The sequence below is a fragment of the Cololabis saira genome, chromosome 15 (assembly GCF_033807715.1).
Source record: "Cololabis saira isolate AMF1-May2022 chromosome 15, fColSai1.1, whole genome shotgun sequence".
In the NCBI taxonomy this organism is placed as follows: Eukaryota; Metazoa; Chordata; class Actinopteri; order Beloniformes; family Belonidae; genus Cololabis; species Cololabis saira.
Genome location: NC_084601.1, coordinates 38913343 through 38933299, shown reverse-complemented (window position 1 = coordinate 38933299; position 19957 = coordinate 38913343). Strand labels below are relative to the sequence as shown.

The following is a 19957-nucleotide window of genomic DNA, read 5'->3' as shown; positions in this document are numbered from 1 at the left end:
TAATATTATGAAAATAAAGTGGTAATTTATGAATAATTTTATCTGTGTTAAAATTAGGAATATTGAGCAGCATCTTGTGAAGTTATATATATAATATATTTAATATTACGACTTTATTCTCGTAATATTATGACTTTATTCTCGTAATTTTACGACTTTATTCTCATCATATTATGACTTTATTCTCGTAATTTTATGACTTTATTCTCGTAATTTAACGACTTTATTCTCATCATATTATGACTTTATTCTCGTAATTTTACGACTTTATTCTCGTAATATTATAACTTTATTCTCGTAATTTTTTTGTCTTAGTTTGGCCCTAATACTCCGTCGTACAACAGAGATATAGATGGTGCTTATTTATTTATTTACAATGTGATATATACAGAAATAAATTCCTTTTTAAATTTAAAATAGGCTATTTTCATATGATTTACATGTAAAAAAAAGAAAAGAAAATTATAAAACTTGAAATTGGTGCTATTAGCAGCTTTAGCAAGAACTGTCCGGCCTGCTTAGCTTCTCCGATCATGTGCAAGAGTCTGGATTTGTTGAGGTGTCTGATTTTGTCATGTGGTTTGAGCTGGTTGAAAATAGCAGGATTAGGTCAGGTGTTCCCGGGTAAATCCGACCATAAGCCACAGGTTGATGTGGAGATGCTGGCGTTACCTCGCTAACATGTTGAAGTCCATTTAACCTGCATTCACGGTGTTAGGCGGCAGGTTAGACATAACATGTCACACACCTGAGCTTGAACTTCTTCCTATTGCACAACAGTCTTTGGTGGTAATCCACTTAACCAAGAGGACAGAGGAAATATATATACATGTGTACATATATATTCATTCAAACCTGCATTGACAGAATGCAAAATTTACTGGAACACATAAAAGCATGCGTTACATTTTTTTAAATGTCATAAAAGCATGTTTTTTTTTCCAACAAAAAGCCTGCACTTGATTTTCAATATGAAATACTAATATAATGTGCAAAATCATCATTGTCCCTTTTTACTAAAACCATGTCAAATATGACCTGCACCATTTAAAAAAAAGCCCCCCCCCCGCCAAATTTTAGTCTCCATGTTTCCGTCGAAGATGCTGGTCAACGTCTGCCAAATGGAGCTGTTGTTGGGAAAGGAAATGCGATTATGTCCATTGGACCCCCTCAGAGCATTTGGAGTCATGACCGCATTTAAATCCAAAAGCTCCACAGTTTGGAGCTTTCAGAGCCGTCCCGCTGCGAGCATGGATTGGAAAGGTGTAGGTGGAAAAGGAAGACAGATCAGACAAGGAATGGCAACTGCGTCATCCTTGACGGATAATCGACTCGTATTTTTCCACTCCATCATTTGACACAGGCATTTAATCACTTGTTCCTAAAGGTCTTGCTGGATGGGGTTCAGTGTTTTCCGTTACTGGCAGGGGTCAAAAGGAACCTCGATAAGCCCTCCATGGAGCTCCACCCATTCCTCGGACCAGGACATGACATCACCGATGAGGTGACCTGCACATGTCGCTTGGGTGTTTATCTCAGTAGCCGTGAGGACCCTGGACCAGAGCTGGAGATCTGACATCTGTCCCACGAAGGACTGAGTGATGTCAAAGCGGCCTCCGATTGTGTCCTGCGAGGAGAAGGGAATAGATTATGTCAATAAAAAAGTGACATAGTCTTCTCATACTTTTAGGATGATGCACATTCACGTACAAACTTCAGTACCTTCCTCTTTTAATCAACCATTGTACATTGTATTTTTCTTCTTTTTTTTCCTTTTTTTCTTCTTTTTTTTCTTTTTTCTTCTTTTTTTCTCTTTTTTTCTTCCTTTTTCCTTTCCTTTTTAATCTCGACATTTCGACTTTTTTCACGAAATTCTGACTATTTCCTCGATATTTCGACTTTGTTCTCAACATTTCGACTTGTTTCTCGAAATTTTGACTTTTTTCTCGACATTTCGACTTTTTTCTGAAGATTGTAGTTCAACATTAATCTTGACATTTCGACTTTTTTCTCGAAATTTCTACTTTTTTCTCGACATTTCGATTTTTTTCTCAAAATTTTGACTTTTTTCTCGACATTTCGACTTTTTTCTCAAGATTGTAGTTCAACATTAATCTTGACATTTCGACTTTTTTCTCAAAATTTCGACTTTTTTCTCGACATTTCGATTTTTTTCTCGAAATTTCAACTTTTTTCTCGACATTTCGATTTTTTTCTCAACATTTCGACTTTTCTTGAGATTGTACTTCAACATTAATCTCAACATTTCAACTTTTTTCTCAACATTTCGACTTTCTTCTGGACATTTCGACTTTTTTCTCGACATTTCGCCTTTCGCCATTTGCCTTCATTCTAAGGCTTATACATACAAGAATTTTCTTTTTTTTCTTTTTTTTTCTTTTTTTCTTCTTTTTTTTCTTTTTTCTTCTTTTTTTCTCTTTTTTTCTTCCTTTTTCCTTTCCTTTTTAATCTCGACATTTCGACTTTTTTCACGAAATTCTGACTATTTCCTCGACATTTCGACTTTGTTCTCAACATTTCGACTTGTTTCTCGAAATTTTGACTTTTTTCTCGACATTTCGACTTTTTTCTCGACATTTCGACTTTTTTCTCAAGATTGTAATTCAACATTAATCTTGACATTTCGACTTTTTTCTCGAAATTTCGACTTTTTTCTCGACATTTCGATTTTTTTCTAAAAATTTTGACTTTTTTCTCGACATTTCGACTTTTTTCTCAACATTTCGACTTTTTTCTCAACATTTCGCCTTTCGCCATTTGCCTTCATTCTAAGGCTTATACATACAAGAATTTTTTGCAGACATATTTGTTTTTTGTGTTTTTGGTCCAATATGGCTCTTTCAACATTTTGGGTTGCCGACCCCTGGTCTGGAGTATTTAAGTGTGTGTTAACACAATTTCAATAGGGAAAGACATAAGCAGTGGTCTTATAAAGCCATTGCTGCTGCATGTCAATCTGAAAAAGGTTATAAAATAATTTTCAAGCAGTTTGGAGCTCATTGTTCTACAGTGATAATGATGATAATTCACATGTGGAAAGCATTCAATAAAGATACCAGTCTTTAAAGAGATGAACATCACAGCAAATTTTTACCTCTAGATCAAACTGTGCATTAATCAGAGAGAAGAGTTACCTATCTGAACACAAGTGTGGTTTGCTTGGAGAAAGTTTCTTCTGTCTAAAATGAACATCATCACTGATGTTCCCAAAACTGCATCTGAACAAGTCTCACAATTTCTGGAGCAATGTCTCAGACAAATGAGACCAAAGTCAAGTTGTTTGGTGTTAGTCGCTAATACCAATTCTGGCAAAAACCAGATATAGCATTTTAGCAGAAACACCAAATATTACTGCCCAATTTAAATACAGTGATACTATAGGAAACCGCTACTTCAAGTTAACACTGCTGAAGTTGGATTGACAAGCTATAGAAACATGGAGGTACTTAGTTTTACCCACATGGTTTTCTCTTTTCTTTTCTTTGTTGCTCTTTATTCTTTTCTAAATTATGGAACCATGGAATAAAGCTTATGGTCAATACCAAGACCCAATATGATCAGATTAGGGCTGTTCGATTAATCGATTTTAAATCGTAATCGCGATTATGTAATTAGAACGATGTTAAAACGTGAAAATCGTAAAATCGATTTTTCACTTATTTTCTTTTTTTTATTTATTTATTTTTTTACCTTGTCTGCACACATATTAATGATTGATACCATATTAATGATTGGTGTAAATACCTGTCAATACCTGCGACAAGTGCCCCATGGGAGAGGCTCTTTAGTGTAGGAAGGCGTTGGAACCATGGTGATATACTAACATGCCACCGGTAGACCGGCTCGTATTCCTTGCAAAAAACTTGCAAATGTGAATAGCAAATGTAATGACTGACATTACACACCTCTACCTCCTTCATGGGTTGCATTATTATTTAGCATGCAAAGACCCAGTTTAGTTTAATTAGAAAATGTCTTGTTTTATTTAATTGGAAATATAACTTACTGTATGTTTGCAAGTGCTGATTTGCTGATTTTTTTTTCCAGAGATAAAACTTTATATTTTATTATATTTTTTTAAACTTTTTTTCAACTTATTTTACAGAGTTTTGCACTTTATTCATTCATTTTTGGTTTAATAAGAGCAAAGTTTGCACTTAAAGCCCAATGGGGCAAATGTTCAATAAAAAAACAGTATATTTGAAATCATTTATTTGCCTTTTGTCAATTCACAAAATAATCATAATCGTAATCGAAAATCGGATTTTGAGAGAAAAAAAATCTAGATTTTATTTTTGGGCAAAATCGAACAGCCCTAGATCAGATGATTATTTTGTTGTTTTTACGCGCGGAAATGGAAGCTAAGGATATTTGCCCATTATTAGTAAAACATGTTGTGTGGCTCACCTGCTCCTGCCCCAGGATGAAGATCCCTCCCGGCTTAATTGGGTGCCAGGCCGACAGGTTCTGGCCAGAACCTTTCTTCACTCCGTCCTGGTAGGCCTCCCAAACGCCATCACGCGTCGACCACGTCACACACACGTGATGCCATTTTGCATCCGTCATAGTGATGGGCAATGTCACTGCCTAAAAGCACAAAAGAAAAGAGAATAAGAACGTAGTCATAAGGAGCTGTTATTCTGAGAGTGTCATTGACCAGTTTGACGATGGCCAAGTGTGTGACTCTGAAAACCCACAGGTTATCCAGTCAGTCTCTTCTACAGACAATTAGGTCAGTCCGGAGAGACGATAACAAGATTAATTGCATTGCTGTTTTGATTGTTGAGCTCAGTACTCCCACAGTACTGGGTCAAGGAAGGGAAACAGACAGCTATACGTCCTCCAACTAGGGAAAAAAGCATCAGCTTTGCAGATAAAAAAAGATTAGAGCAGTTGTAAGAGAATAATGGTATACTTTCTAGGTCAGCAGAGGTGGGTTTGTGTCATTTCCCTGGGACATGCCCATCTTTTTCCAGTAGAAACAACCAAAAAGTAGTAAAATGTTCCTTCTCTGTCAGTTCATTTCTAATTTCCATTCACGAAAACAAATTATACACAAATGTGAACCAAAGAGTTGCTTTACTAAGGCTATAATAAAAAATAAAAAATAAAAGAAAAACATGAGAGACTTTCTGATAATAAACTGGGACACTTAGGAAAAGAGAGAAAAAACCCTCCAAAACAGATAATTTAGAAGAAAAAGGTGGACATTTCCCTATCTGAAGTTTCCAGTATTTAAATTATACTGTAAAATCTGATCAAGCCATTTGAAAATGCTCAGCATTTTAGCCCTTAAAGGTGAATTGGTCATATTCAGGAGAAAACAACATACTGATCTGAATAAGATGATAGCTTTTGTGTATAAGAGACAGGGCTGCCGCAAGGGGTGTGTGAACAGTGCGACCGCACGGGGCCTCGCGCCCCAAGGGGCCTCGCGCTATGGGCCGTTTTTTTTTTTTTTTTTTTTCAAAATTTTTTTTTTTCAATTTTTTTTTTTTTTTTTTTCGTTTTTGTTTTTCGTTTTTTCCCTTATAAATATCAACAGACACGTTCCATTACAGACCTAAATGTGTACTAGTCTGTGCATATCAATAAATATATCTGCAATGATGCCTGTGTCTGTTGTTCAATACAACTGCGTCAGACCAAGCGCAGACACAAGCTGCTCTGATCCAGACGGTGGAGTTGGAACAAACTGTCACACAATGTCGAGAGAACGAGACAGATTCAGAAAATTTCCATCAGGGGATGAAAAAAGAAAAAAACTAAAGAAAATGGAATAGTTTAATGTCTCTCTGAAAGGCTCGTTTGATAAATTTGTTACAAAAATCACCGATCCGACCGGGTCTCAAGCAGCCGTGGGGCCCCGCGTCGAGGCAAACCCAGATGATGATGAGGCAGGGGAAGGTATCCAGTATTTTGCTAATTGGAGAGTTAAAATTGCACATATAGACACTCAATCCGACCCGAAAAACCCAAAAATTTTGAGGGCCCCACCCCCCCCGCCATTTCGCACAGGGCCTCGCAAATCTCCCAGGCGGCTCTGATAAGAGACAACACAGTGCATGGATGTAATGATGTTAAGAAACACTGGCAATTCTAATGGGATTGAACTTTACGAGACAAAAAAATATAAAACATTTGCATGTTTCCCCCAAAATTAACTTAATTAATTTTAGTTAATTTTAGATAGGCAAAGTTTTTTTCTTGTTTTTTTTCGTGACACTACAGACCCCTCTAATTCTTCTCAGGAATAAACCATCCATTGCTTTTGTTTCAAATCAAGACAGATGTTAGGGAAATAATATAGCCATTTCATTAACAGTTAAAATGATAAACTTCTTAAAATGGTAAAGTGAATTACCAAAATGTGAACATATTTGGAATAGTTTCCTTAGGTTTCTCATAGATTTCTTAATATACACCTCACAAAGCGTTGTGGTATAATAGGTAGGGTTGCCACCCGTCCCGTAAAATACGGAATTGTCCTTTATTTGAGAAAAAAATGTTGCGTCCCGTATTGAACTAATACGGGACACGATTTGTACCGTATTTTCATTAACTTTTACACCATATTCTAGTTGAATTATTGAAATAAATTAACCTTTACACCATATTCTAGTTGAATTATTGAAATAAATTAACTTTTACACCATATTCTAGTTGAATTATTGAAATAAATTAACCTTTACACCATATTCTAGTTGAATTATTGAAATAAATTAACTTTTACACCATATTCTAGTTGAATTATTGAAATAAATTAACCTTTACAACATATTCTAGATGAATTATTGAAATAAATTAACTTTTACACCATATTCTAGTTGAATTATTGAAATAAATTAACTTTTACACCATATTCTAGTTGAAATATTGAAATAAATTAACTTTTACACCATATTCTAGTTGAATTATTGAAATAAGTTAACTTTTACACCATATTCTAGTTGAATTATTGAAATAAATTAACTTTTACACCATATTCTAGTTGAATTATTGAAATAAATTAACCTTTACACCATATTCTAGTTGAAATATTGAAATAAATTAACTTTTACACCATATTCTAGTTGAATTATTGAAATAAATTAACTTTTACACCATATTCTTCACCTGTAACTATATTATACATCTTGGCTGATGTGGACATACGTAGCATAGGAGGATATTTCAGTTGCTAGTGTAGTTGTCTGTCTCTAAAGTCATGCAAGTTCAATGCTATTAAAGCACTTTAAACTTTAAATCAAAGCATTTTGTTTTTTCATATAAAATAAACACATTTTTATTCAGCTTAGAAGTTTTGGAGCTTTTTTTTGGCTCCTGCTCTGCTGAAATCAGGGCGTCCCTTATTTCTATTTCTGAAAGGTGGCAACCCTAATAATAGGGTGGTACAATTAAGATCAAATCTGATGGCTAAAGTTACTGCCTGTGACTTAAATGCATTGTTCTCACCTTGTCGTTAATTAGCAGCTCCATGGGATTGGTGCCCCATTCCATGAGCACAAACTCGTTGGCTTGTCCAGGCACGGCGTAGGAGATGGGCGTGCCGAGGCCGGGGCCCTCCCCGGACTTCAGCCACAGACAGATGGTCATGGCGAACATCTCATTCACCACCGTCCGCTTCATCCGGCCGTACATGTAGTTGGTCCTCATGGGGAAGTCGAGCAGGAAGGCATTGGGACTCTTTAGCTTCTTGTGGTTTCCTGTTGAGACAGTGGGACAATTTTGGTTTTAAACAATAAACATCTTGTGAATCTGTGACTCCACAATGCTCTTGTTGAAAAATGTTGTAGCCTACTGTGTTTGGTAATTTGTTCATTTAACTTTTTCAAGATAAATTCAATAAACTCCGAAACTACACTCCTATGCAGTTACAGTAGGAAACAGTTCAAGACAAAATTGATGATATTTCTTCAATAAATAATAAGCCCTTTAAATAAAAAGAAACATATAATTTTTCTGTGTATCGTTTCATATACCAGAATCAGGGAGTTATGTCTGCAAGTCACTTTACAATTGATTCTATTCAGTGTTGTAGCCATTGAAAGGAGAGATAGAACAGGTTTTGTGCTATAGCAAATATTGTAGGTTGGAAAATGTAAATTTTATAGTTTGTTCATGAGCAAATTAGTTAAATTACTTTCATATTTATTTCATGTTGACCTTTTATTGCTGCATCAGTGCTTCCGAACGACTTGTTTTCTTGAAATAATAACCTACCAAATTAGATAATATAATTGGCATTTGTTGTAGTGATTTTTTTTTACATTTAGAACCACTATTGATGCCAAATTCATCAATCAATCAAAGAAAAACAAAAAACCCTCACAATGCCAAAAAAAACTAACAAAAAACTAACTATCTGCCAATATACAGACATCCAGACTATGTACAGTCACATATCTACATGTTTCGTATTGTGTTACTGTTCTGAACCGTGTAACAAAGCACCACCTAGCTGGTTTAGCTAACTTAGTGAAGGAGCTACCACTAGAACTGCAACACATCTTTGTAAGCTACAACCATTAATGATTAGAGCTGGGTATCATCACTGACCTCCTGATACGATACGATTCCGATATACTAGGTCCCAAGACGATACGATTTCCGATACGATACGATACGATACGATACGATACGATTCGATATCGATATTCTGGTTACAATAAGGGAATAACATGATCCTTCCACTCGCCACGTCCGGCCAGAGAAACCCCACCCTGCCTGGTGAAAAGAAGCAGCCTGCTCACTCCTCAAGTAAGGAGGAGACTTGAGCTCAGTGCAGGGCCTCCCGGGGTTGGTAGATGGAGCAATGCCCAGGACTGACTTAGGTAGGAGCACTGGGTGATAAAAAAATAAATCGATACTTGGATTTATGAATCGATAATCGTTCCTACACATGCATATCGATAAAATATCGATATATCGATATTTTTAACCCACCCCTATTAATGATTCTTATTGCCATAAGGTCAGTGGTAATAGGCTGCTTCCACAAAGCTCGGAGACTTCCATCCCACATGAAAACATATTCACGTCCACTCGTCTCAGCATGTATGTAAATAAGGTCTGTCTCCACCCTTCCATGACTGTAACTCTACGTTTAATCACACCCACACAACCCACACAGTTGGTTTCACATTTGGTCTGATCACACCATGAAGGCCTGTAGGAGTTTTAGAGCTTTTTTTGTTTTGCACAATTCAACAACAAGGTGCTTTATAAAGACATTAAAACATAAATAACAAGCATGATTAAAAAAGTAAATAAAAAAGAAATAAATAATCACATTTAACTACTGATTTTATCTATTGTTGTTAAGTTTTGGAACTGCAGATTTGGATTTTTATTCAAATGCAGCTGATATTAGGCTTTCTGGGAGTTTGTTCCAGACATGTGGAGCATATATCCATGTCTGGATCTGACTGATAAAAAACCTGATCCAGATGACCGTAGAGGTCTGGAAGGTTCATACTGGGTCAGGAGTTTGCCTGATGTATTTTGGTCCAGGACCATTCAGAGCTCTAAAGACCAGCATCAGAAATGTAATTACTTTTTTGGTCTTAGTGAGGACTCGAGCGGCAGAGTTCTGAATGAGCTGCAGTTGTCTAACTGACTTTTTGGGTAGACCTGTAAAGATGCTGTTACAATACAACAATCAAGTCTAGACTGTAATTTATTTTCTGAGACAGATGCTATAGCTGTGGTTTCGACAGTTCTACAATCTGGGGCGGAAAAATGTTCTAGACTACGCAGGATTAACTCCCACAAATTACTAAACTTCTGTGACCAGACCGGCGCTCACATTGCCCGGAATACAGCATACAGAGTTTTATACTTTTTCCCCTCAAATCTTACATTTTAAACTTCAGTAAGTATAATGATATGATGTCACAAAGGGGTTTTTTTCATGGCAGGAAATTAAAGTGACTTGCTAGATATTCTTGTGATAATGACAAGAAAATAATTTTTCTTTTTGCCATAAAACTGCTACCTTTTCAAAGGACCAAAAATTACGCTCTTTAAACATAATTAAATTAATAAATAATAAAAACAATTAAAGTCAAGGACTCAAAACTAAGTCCGATGACACCACCCACGACTCTCTATGTCATACCATTCAAAAGTTATGGCAGAAAATAGGAACTATCACATATCGACCAATCAGAAGAAGGGGCGGGGCTAATTCAGGCCAATGAAGGTCAAGTACTCAAAACCGAGTCCGATGACACCACCCATGACTCTTTATGTCAAACCATTCAAAAGTTATGGCAGAAAGTAGGAACTATCAAATATGGACCAATCAGATGAAGGGGGGACGTGCTTTTTGGCGTCTATCGCCGCCACGGTAACGCTTTTGACTGAGAAAAGTAATGCCCTTCGTCGCAGGATCGAGATGCACATTTTGATGTATAACGTTATACACCTGGGTGCAAGTTACGGTTCGGGCGAAGAAACAGCCAAAGAAATGGCATAAATTGCGCCAAAATTACACGATTAATTGAAAATGGCGGCTTCCTGTTGGGTTTCGGCCATGGCGCCAAGAGACTTTTCTTTAAGTTGCGACATGATACAGGTGTGTACCGATTGTCGTGCATGTACGTCAAACCGTATTGTGGGGCTTGAGGCACGAAGCCATTAGGCCATGCCCATTAATGCAAACCATTAAATATCAAATTTTTCGCCAGGCCTGGCTTGTGTGCAAAATTTGGTGACTTGTGGGGCACGTTTAGGGGGAAAAAAGGCCCTCATTTCGACTGAAAAATAAAAACGAGAAAAAAACAAAAAATTCCAACAGATAACAGTAGGGCCTTCACACTGTCAGTGATCGGGCCCTAATAAAAAAATGCTAACCAAATATAAGAACAGGACATTTTAAAAAACAACGTTATGTCTGCTTAAATTACAGATTTGCAGCTTTGAGTTGCGTGTATGTGTGTGAGTGTGTGTGAGTGTGTATACCATGGTCATTGCCGTGGTGCAGTTGGCCGAGAACTGTTTCCAGCTTGTTGTGTCCAGTCCCCCGGGAACTTGTCTCCTTGTTGGTGTAAGGCAGCTGTGGTGGGTGATGATCGTTGTCATGACCCGGATCATGGTGGTCGTCATGGTGATCATCGTGATGATCATCATGGTGTTGAGGTCCATGGTGATCGTCATGGTGATCGTCATGGTGCTCGTCACGGTGATCGTCATGGTGAATGCCAACATTGTGGTCATCGTGATGGGTGTTGTGATGGTCATCATGGCGGCTGCCACGATGGTTGCCATAGTGTCCATAATACCGGCCATGGTGCCAATCGTAACGGTGGTCATAGTGGCGGTTGTTATGATCGCTGCGATGGTTGTAACCGTGGTTACTGTGGTGGTTGGTGTTGTGGCTGCCGTGGTGGTTTTCTTGGGGTCCATGGCGGCCGCCGTGATGGTCATCACGGTGGCCGTTGGCGTTGTGGTCATCATGGTGGTCATCGTGGTGGTCATCGTGGTGATCATCGTGGTGGTCATCATGGTGGTCATCATGGTGGTCGTCATGGTGATCATCGTGGTGGCCGCTGCCGTGGCGATCACGGTGATGGTCATCGTGGTTATCTCTGTGAGGGTCCTTATGGTTACCGTAGTCACGGTGATCCCTGTAGTAGTTATGCAACTGCTCTTCTAGAGCATTGATTTTTCTCTGGAGGAGCTCTCTTAGGGAGCTTGAGTAGGAGCTGGAAGAGTTCCTGGCCTGTAGACACATGAAAAACACTCAATTAAAAAAGTAATTGTTAAAAAATCATGTTCAAGTACTAAATAAACTACGTATTGTGCAGAAAAGAGCAGTCAATTTCTGTCAAAGTGATTGTTTTACAATTTCATGTGTTGTAAAAATGTTGTGACTTCATCATGTGATAAAGGCGAAAGCCTAAAGCCATAAATATTGTTTTGCTTCCAAGATTAAGAATGTGCATCCAAGCTAGGGTTGCCACCTTTCAGAAATAGAAATAAGGGACGCCCTGATTTCAGCAGCGCAGGAGCCAAAAAAAAAGCCCCAAAACTTCTAAACTGAATAAAAATGTGTTTATTTTATATGAAAAAACTAAATGGTTTGATTTAAAGTTTAAAGTGCTTTAACAGCATTGAACTTGCATGACTGTACAGACAGCCAACCATACTAGCAACTGAAATATCCTCCTATGCTCTGTATGTCCACATCAGCCCAGATGTAGAATATAGATACAGGTGAAGAATATGGTGTAAAAGTTAATTTATTTCAATAATTCAACTAGAATATGGTGTAAAAGTTAATTTATTTCAATAATTCAACTAGAATATGGTGTAAAAGTTAATTTATTTCAATAATTCAACTAGAATATGGTGTAAAAGTTAACTTATTTCAATAATTCAACTAGAATATGGTGTAAAAGTTAATTTATTTCAATAATTCAACTAGAATAGAGTGTAAAAGTTAATTTATTTCAATAATTCAACTAGAATATGGTGTAAAAGTTAATTTATTTCAATAATTCAACTAGAATATGGTGTAAAAGTTAATTTATTTGAATAATTCAACTAGAATATGGTGTAAAGGTTAATTTATTTCAATAATTCAACTAGAATATGGTGTAAAAGTTAACTTATTTCAATAATTCAACTAGAATATGGTGTAAAAGTTAATTTATTTCAATAATTCAACTAGAATATGGTGTAAAAGTTAACTTATTTCAATAATTCAACTAGAATATGGTGTAAAAGTTAACTTATTTCAATAATTCAACTAGAATATGGTGTAAAAGTTAATTTATTTCAATAATTCAACTAGAATATGGTGTAAAAGTTAATTTATTTCAATAATTCAACTAGAATATGGTGTAAAAGTTAATTTATTTCAATAATTCAACTAGAATATGGTGTAAAAGTTAATTTATTTCAATAATTCAACTAGAATATGGTGTAAAGGTTCATTTATTTCAATAATTCAACTAGAATATGGTGTAAAAGTTAATGAAAATACGGTACAAATCGCGTCCCGTATTAGTTCAATACGGGACGCAACATTTTTTTCTCAAATAAAGGACAATTCCGTATTTTACGGGATGGGTGGCAACCCTAATCCAAGCCCTGTCACATTGCAAAAGCCACAGGACGAAAAGTTTCCCCTCCCTATCTTCATTGTCAACTTCCTTCGCTTTCTCTTGGCTCATCCTCACCTTCCTCACCAGTAAATCCGGCTTTGTTCCCTCCCAACACACGTCACGATTAATAGCCCCGTCAGGGAGGATGAAAGTAATTGAAGGTGAGGCTAGCTAGCGCCTTTCGGTGCATGACTCGAGACTGGTGGTGTACACATCTTGTTAGAGGAGGGAGTGACGGAGGATAAATCCTCACTCCACCTATGTTTTCTCTCGCAACTTCTTGGGAGATTGAAGGGGATTTCTAAAAGCACTTTCCCTGAGCATTGTGTGAGCCCCCCTGATTAATAGTTGGGATGTCATAGATCAGCGGAGGGTAGAGTTTCAGTTTTTGCAGCTTGTCACTGGGTTAAGATGGACAGCATACGCTTGTGTGTGGGTGTTTTAAATGATTCAAAATGGAAACATTGAAAATGTACACTAATAATAACTAAGAAGCAAAATTAAAAACGTCCTTTGAAATAATCAACTACCTCCACAACATATACCAGTTTAAAAAAGCTTAAGCTTAAATGTGAAAGAATTTTAGATGACTGGATGCAAAGTTCCTGAAGTTTCTGACTTGTTATCTTTTAAAATAACAGAATGTCAGCCTCAACCCCCTAATAAAAGGTCATTTATTTCAATGAACCCAACAGAACAGAGCAGGAATTTCATTTTTAAATTAGTTTCTGTATAATACAAAGGACATTTTTTAAAGAGTAAACTTGAGAGAATTTAAAAGACGATTCATGGACATATTTTGAGCAGCAAATTACCTGACATATTCTACATGATTAGAGTGTATTCCATATAAAAGTAAAAAAAATTGTTGAGAGTTATTGTTGTGATGTTGACTTTAAACGTAACTAAGGCCACAGCCTTATTTTAATCTCAAAAAACCATATGACAGTGTGCCGTGACATTTTCACTGCAAAAACAACAGACAGAGGAAGGTTTAACTTGGAAAAGAAAAAAATACACTGAGAAAGAGGACACTAAAGATAAGCCAGTATATGCAAATGCCAGCATACACACAGAATATTCATGTCTGGGTGATGGGGACAACTCATTTCATTTAATACTTAAAGCTTAATGTGTATGTGCTTCATGGAAACACAACTATGTGATGGTTACATGCAGGGGGGAGTTGAGGTACAGAGCTAATCTGGTTAAATATCTTCAGCCGGATCCACAGATAAACGATAGAGAGAGAGAGAGAGAGAGAGAGAGAGAGAGAGAGAGAGAGTTTCCTCCGGGTACTCCGGTTTCCTCCCAAGCTCCAAAAACATGCATGCTAATGCTTAATGTAGTGTACATTAATATGCATTGTCCCGTCTAAATAAACTTTGAAATTTATGAGGGAGCAAGGGATGGGCTGATGTCACTGTAAGGAAGGGAACTGGGGCAAAAGTAAGATGCTGTCAATTTTTCCATCCTCATCCCCTGCTCTCTGTAGCCACTAATTCATTAGTTTCCCCATGTTTGGTGGCTTTTTGTCTTCATTTGTGCATCCATCCATCCATAAAAAGAGGTAAAACATGGGCCTACACTAGGGCTGTTCGATCTTGCCCAAAAATAAAATCTCGATTTTTTTCTCTCAAAATCCGATTTTCGATTACGATTACGATTATTTTGTGAATTGACAAAAGGCAAAGAAATTATTTCAAATATGCTGTTTTTTTATTGAACATTTGCCCCATTAGGCTTTAAGTGCAAACTTTGCTCTTATTAAACCAAAAATGAATGAATAAAGTGCAAAACTCTGTAAAATAAGTTGAAAAAAAGTTTTAAAAAATATAATAAAATATAAAGTTTTATCTCTGAAAAAAAAAATCAGCAAATCAGCACTTGCAAACATACAGTAAGTTATATTTCCAATTAAATAAAACAAGACTTTTTCTAATTAAACTAAACTGGGTCTTTGCATGCTAAATAATAATGCAACCCATGAAGGAGGTAGAGGTGTGTAATGTCAGTCATTACATTTGCTATTCACATTTGCAAGTTTTTTGCAAGGAACACGAGCCGGTCTACCCGGTGGCATGTTACAACGCCCCCTCCTACACTAAAGAGCCTCTCCGATGGGGCACTTGTTGCAGGTATTGAGAGGTATTTCCATCAATCATTAATATGGTATCAATCATTAATATGTGCAGACAAGGTAAAAAAAAAAAAAAAAGTGAAAAATCGATTTTACGAGTTTCAGGTTCATCGTTCTAATTACATAATCGCGATTACGATTTAAAATCGATTAATCGAACAGCCCTAGCCTACACTACCACTGCTTTCTCCTGATGGAGATTACTCGTAGCAAATTAAGGAATAAAATATGACTCAAGACATGCCAGCAAAAATGCTTTAGCCATAACAATCTATATTAAATGTTGTCAGTCCTAGTATTGAGTTGAGAAGACAAACACGCCTTGTGGAGTGGTGGGGTTTAGTTATAGTGCACCTACTTGTGTCTTACACCAGGGGCTTACACATTAACTTCCTTCTTTTGTGCTCCCATCATTTGGCCTGGAGTGGTAATTATGGCATACTGTGCCTCTAAGTTGAGATAGTGAACTTTTACAGATGCATGGACCAATGCCCTAACGTAAAAACATGGCTCATCAGGTCCCTTTGCTACCCAGAAAGACTCGGACCATTCACCTAATCTTGACAAATTTGTCCATAGTACTGTAACACTACCATTTTCAATCTTTACAATCTTAACAACAGAAAAGAACTGCCAATCATTATGTCCTTCTCACCTGCAAGTTCTCCAGCCGTTCCTTCAGTGTCTGCAGGGTCTTTCCCGTCTGTTCTGGGGAGAAGGAGCTGTGTTTGCTGTACGACGAGCCCTTCCTGGGATGATGATCCGATCTGTGGTTTCCGTTTCCGGAGTGGTGAGGATCGTTGCTGTGATGTGCTGGGGTCGCGTGGTGCAGTGACGATGGCCCGTGTTGGTTGCCGTGCTGTCCGTGGTGGTCGTCATGGTGGTTGTTGTGGTTGTCCCGAGGGTTGCCATGATGGGTGTCATGGTGGCTGTCGTGATTGTCATGATTGTCGATGCCATGGTGACCCCCAAACCCTTCGCATAGGGTGAGCTTGGCAGTCAGCTCTCTAATGGTCTCCCGCTGGTCCAGGATGGTTTCCTTCTGCCTCACAAGACTTTCACGCAGGTGCAAGATCGTGGCTTTGGCCTCATCGGACATCGTGCCTCGACGGCCGCCGCCACTATGGTCATTACTGTGAAGGTTACTGCTCGGTCCATGGGGCACACTGGGTGGTGAATAGCAGCTAGGGTCTGCTTCCGGGGGAATGGGGGTGCAAACAAATTTCGGGCTAATGCTATAGTCATGTTCTATTCCAGGTAAACTACTTGCAGCTGCACATGACAGGACATAATATAAAATTAGGGAACGAAGGGGAAAAAAAGAGAGGACAAGTCCCACAAAAGGTCCGGTACCTTGCTGATGTCTTGCAGACAAAGGCATGAGACTCAGACTTTCGTCTCCGGCCATGGTTGAAGTGCAAATAATTCCTTGACAATTGATATTTTTTCCAGGATTTAGCTTTGCTATAAAGAACACCATGAATGGATGTCATTTGTGTTGGATTGACAGTTGTTCGGGCAAAGCATGTCACAAAAAAAGGAAAAATCTGTAGATGAAATCTCTTCACAGATAGCACAAAAAAGGATAAATGACACAAATTCTAAAGTGAAATTCCAGAAGCACACAAAGGCCACTGCCACATTCTTTATCTGTCTTCAAAAACAACCTTGCAGAATCAAAAAAATGTTCCTTGGCTCCATGGTAAGTTAAGAGGCTGTGAGAGCTCTGCTGATGTATCCTGACAGGTTCTTCTACCGTCCTGAGAGTGAGGTGTTAGACCACTGCCAGATGAATGATCACTCCTGGCTCCAAGGACTTGAACAGCTGAGTATAATCCTTTTAACTTTGGCTTCTTACCGTTCACCAAACCCAACAGTACGGTTACCTAGTGGGCAGGCAGAGAAAACAGTTAATATACAATATATATATATATATATATATTAGGGGTGTAACGATACACTAATCTCACGATACGTTACGATACACGATATTGAGGTCACGATAACGATACGATACGATATTATAGCAGTATTTTTTTAACAACCTTGAATGAGGTAGTCATGAGGAAATTGTCTTTTATTTGAAAGACACAAAATACAAAACAATACTGTGCATTTGCCCTATAGTTACAGTTTGTAATGCTTTATAACTGTTTAAGTTTTAAAGAGAAGATCAGGCCAACCATTTTCCACAAAATGAACTAAAAGTAAATGTCAGGTTTGCATTATGCATCTTCAGTTTCATACAAGTAAAAATATTTTGCCACAAACTGAATAGTTTCTCTCATGTATGATTTGACTTTTTTCTTTTCCAGAAATTTAACAACTAAAATTAAATAAATAAATAAAAGTAAATAAATGCATAAAATTTTACATAATAAAAAAGATTGATTCATGCTCACCTTATAAGTGTAAGGGGAGATTTATTTTTGTTAAGAAGGTTATTTTGTTAATTCAGGGTTCATTATTTTATAAATATATTCTTTATATTCTGTAAATCAGGGACTATAATTGCTGTGTGTTGTGTTGATGTTCTAAAATCCTACGCTGTTGAGGGACATTAAAGTACACTGGAACTCAGCAGAAGTTGTCCCCGTGTTTATCCTACTCACGACCCCAAAAAGGTTTAATTTAATAAGGTAAGGCTTAACTCTACACCAAACTTGCATAAGTAAAGGTTCAGACCTCACCCCTAATATATATATATATATATATATATATATATATATATATATATATATATATATATATATATATATATATATATATATATACATACATGTATATATACACACATTGATCCTGTTTACCGTTATCTTTATTTTGAAGCATGACTAATCTACTTTGTAGCCTATTAAAACAACATAAGTTGAAACTGGAAAGACATGAGACATAGAATTAATAGAAGAGAATTTGCGTCAATGCAGATTTACGAGGCTATGAATAGCTATAAATTGGGTTAAGATAATGGTTTTCTTGAGAATTAAAAACATGTATAAACATGCAACAGGAAATACACCCTGAATGTATCCATTTATGGATTTATCAAAACTCCACCAATCTCTTGTCTGGGCCAAAGATTAGTGATGTGTAGGCAGATAAACAGTACAGAGGGGGATGTTAGGATGAAGGGTGGATGTTTCTATTGCTTGCATTTGGTAACAGCTGGTTAGTTTGCTGTCAAAGTCGAGGTTTTGTTTTGGAAATGTGAGTATGTTTGTTGAGTCCTGTCATTTACACCGATACCTTAAGAATCTTGGGCACAGTGAGGTCAGAGAGAGGGCAAGAGATTGAAGACACATAGCAAACAGTCCCAGGCTGAACTTGGGCCGGCTGCATTAGGCTGTATGAGACTAGAGCCTCTGTTTAATGTTTAATGTGTGTGCTTAAGCAACTCCAGCACCCCTTTCTGTTATTTTTTAAAGAAATCAAAGCATGCAGGTTTTCTTGTGTAAGGTTATTTATGTTTTGACCAGAAGATTTAATCCCAGAAGGAATCACGTTGGATTGCAGACATGTTTTGATCATACTTAAAGTGCAAGTTTGTGTAACGAATAAAGGGTTGGATCTGGTTTGCAAGTCTGCCACAATCCAGGAAGTGCTGAAATGTGAGGTTTCTTTACAGAACATTAGGGCTGACTCTAATATCGAGTTAATCTCTATTGAACATTGAACATATTTACAGCCTGGGTACAAAAAACTGTTATTAGCTGCATAGCATGTTATTTTACAAACACAATACACCTTTGGCAGTACAGTGCAAATTCATATTTATTTTCTAAAGATTTTCTAATTTTGAGATAATAACCCTTATAGATTTAGTTCCAAAGATATGATTAACATCATGAGACATAAACATGCTAATTGAAAACCTTTCCATAACTCACACATCCGCGATAAGAGAATAAGAATATGAACTCTCCTCTTAAAAACTTCAAAGTATGACTGATTACCCAGATAGCGAAATATGAGTGAATCGACGTTGAAATATGATTAGGCAGAAACATTGAATCTTTTTGGAAAAATCATTTTGAACAACATTCAGAAACAATGCATTGAATCAACATTTATTAGATTTATTATTAATGGTTGATCCACCATCAATCATTGACCTTAACCAAAAGTCAACCTTTTTGACAATAATTTGACACTGAATCAACATCTTTTGCTATCTGGGTATATATATATATATATATGCAATGTACAAAGCATAGGTCACATGAACCTTTGGTTTTTTGATTTTTAAGGATTGAGCTCTAAAGCTCATATTGCTCTGGAAGCCATTGGGAATTTGCCCACGGTATGTCAATCAGAATTAGCTGTGGATAACAGTTCCTTTAGCTGACCCAAATTAAACATCTGCAGAGCTGAACACCTGACGTTACAGCGGAATATACTGTTGCAAATGCTGTCAGGAGGAAAAATAAAAATCATGAGTGAGGAGGGAGTAAGAATAGGTAACCATAGGCAACAAGAGTCAAGCGCCTATGCAACATATTACAAATAATTAATTATAAATTATATAATGTCATCTGATGCGGTACAAAAACAATTCACATACATACTGTACATACATATATATATATATATATATATATATATATATATATATATATATATATATATATATATATATGTTTTTTTCCCAATGTATTGTTGTTTATGTATCCATGTTCTTTTTTTT

At 36.8% G+C, this 19957-nt stretch overlaps 1 protein-coding gene across 1 annotated transcript in view; it reads right to left on the bottom strand.

Moving 5' to 3' along the window:
- Positions 1 to 215: 215 nt before the first annotated feature.
- The window catches only part of LOC133460752 (neuronal pentraxin-2-like), a 34015-nt gene continuing 14273 nt past the window's right edge, over positions 216 to 19957 (bottom strand). Inside the window, exons 2-6 of the mRNA XM_061741498.1 lie at positions 15929 to 17159; positions 10987 to 11746; positions 7477 to 7727; positions 4429 to 4608; positions 216 to 1627 (exon numbers count right to left, since the gene is read on the bottom strand). Of these exons, the coding sequence (XP_061597482.1) occupies positions 1418 to 1627; positions 4429 to 4608; positions 7477 to 7727; positions 10987 to 11746; positions 15929 to 16753 (2226 nt within the window). The 5' untranslated portion in view covers positions 16754 to 17159 and the 3' untranslated portion in view covers positions 216 to 1417. The remainder of the gene's footprint in view (positions 1628 to 4428; positions 4609 to 7476; positions 7728 to 10986; positions 11747 to 15928; positions 17160 to 19957) is intronic.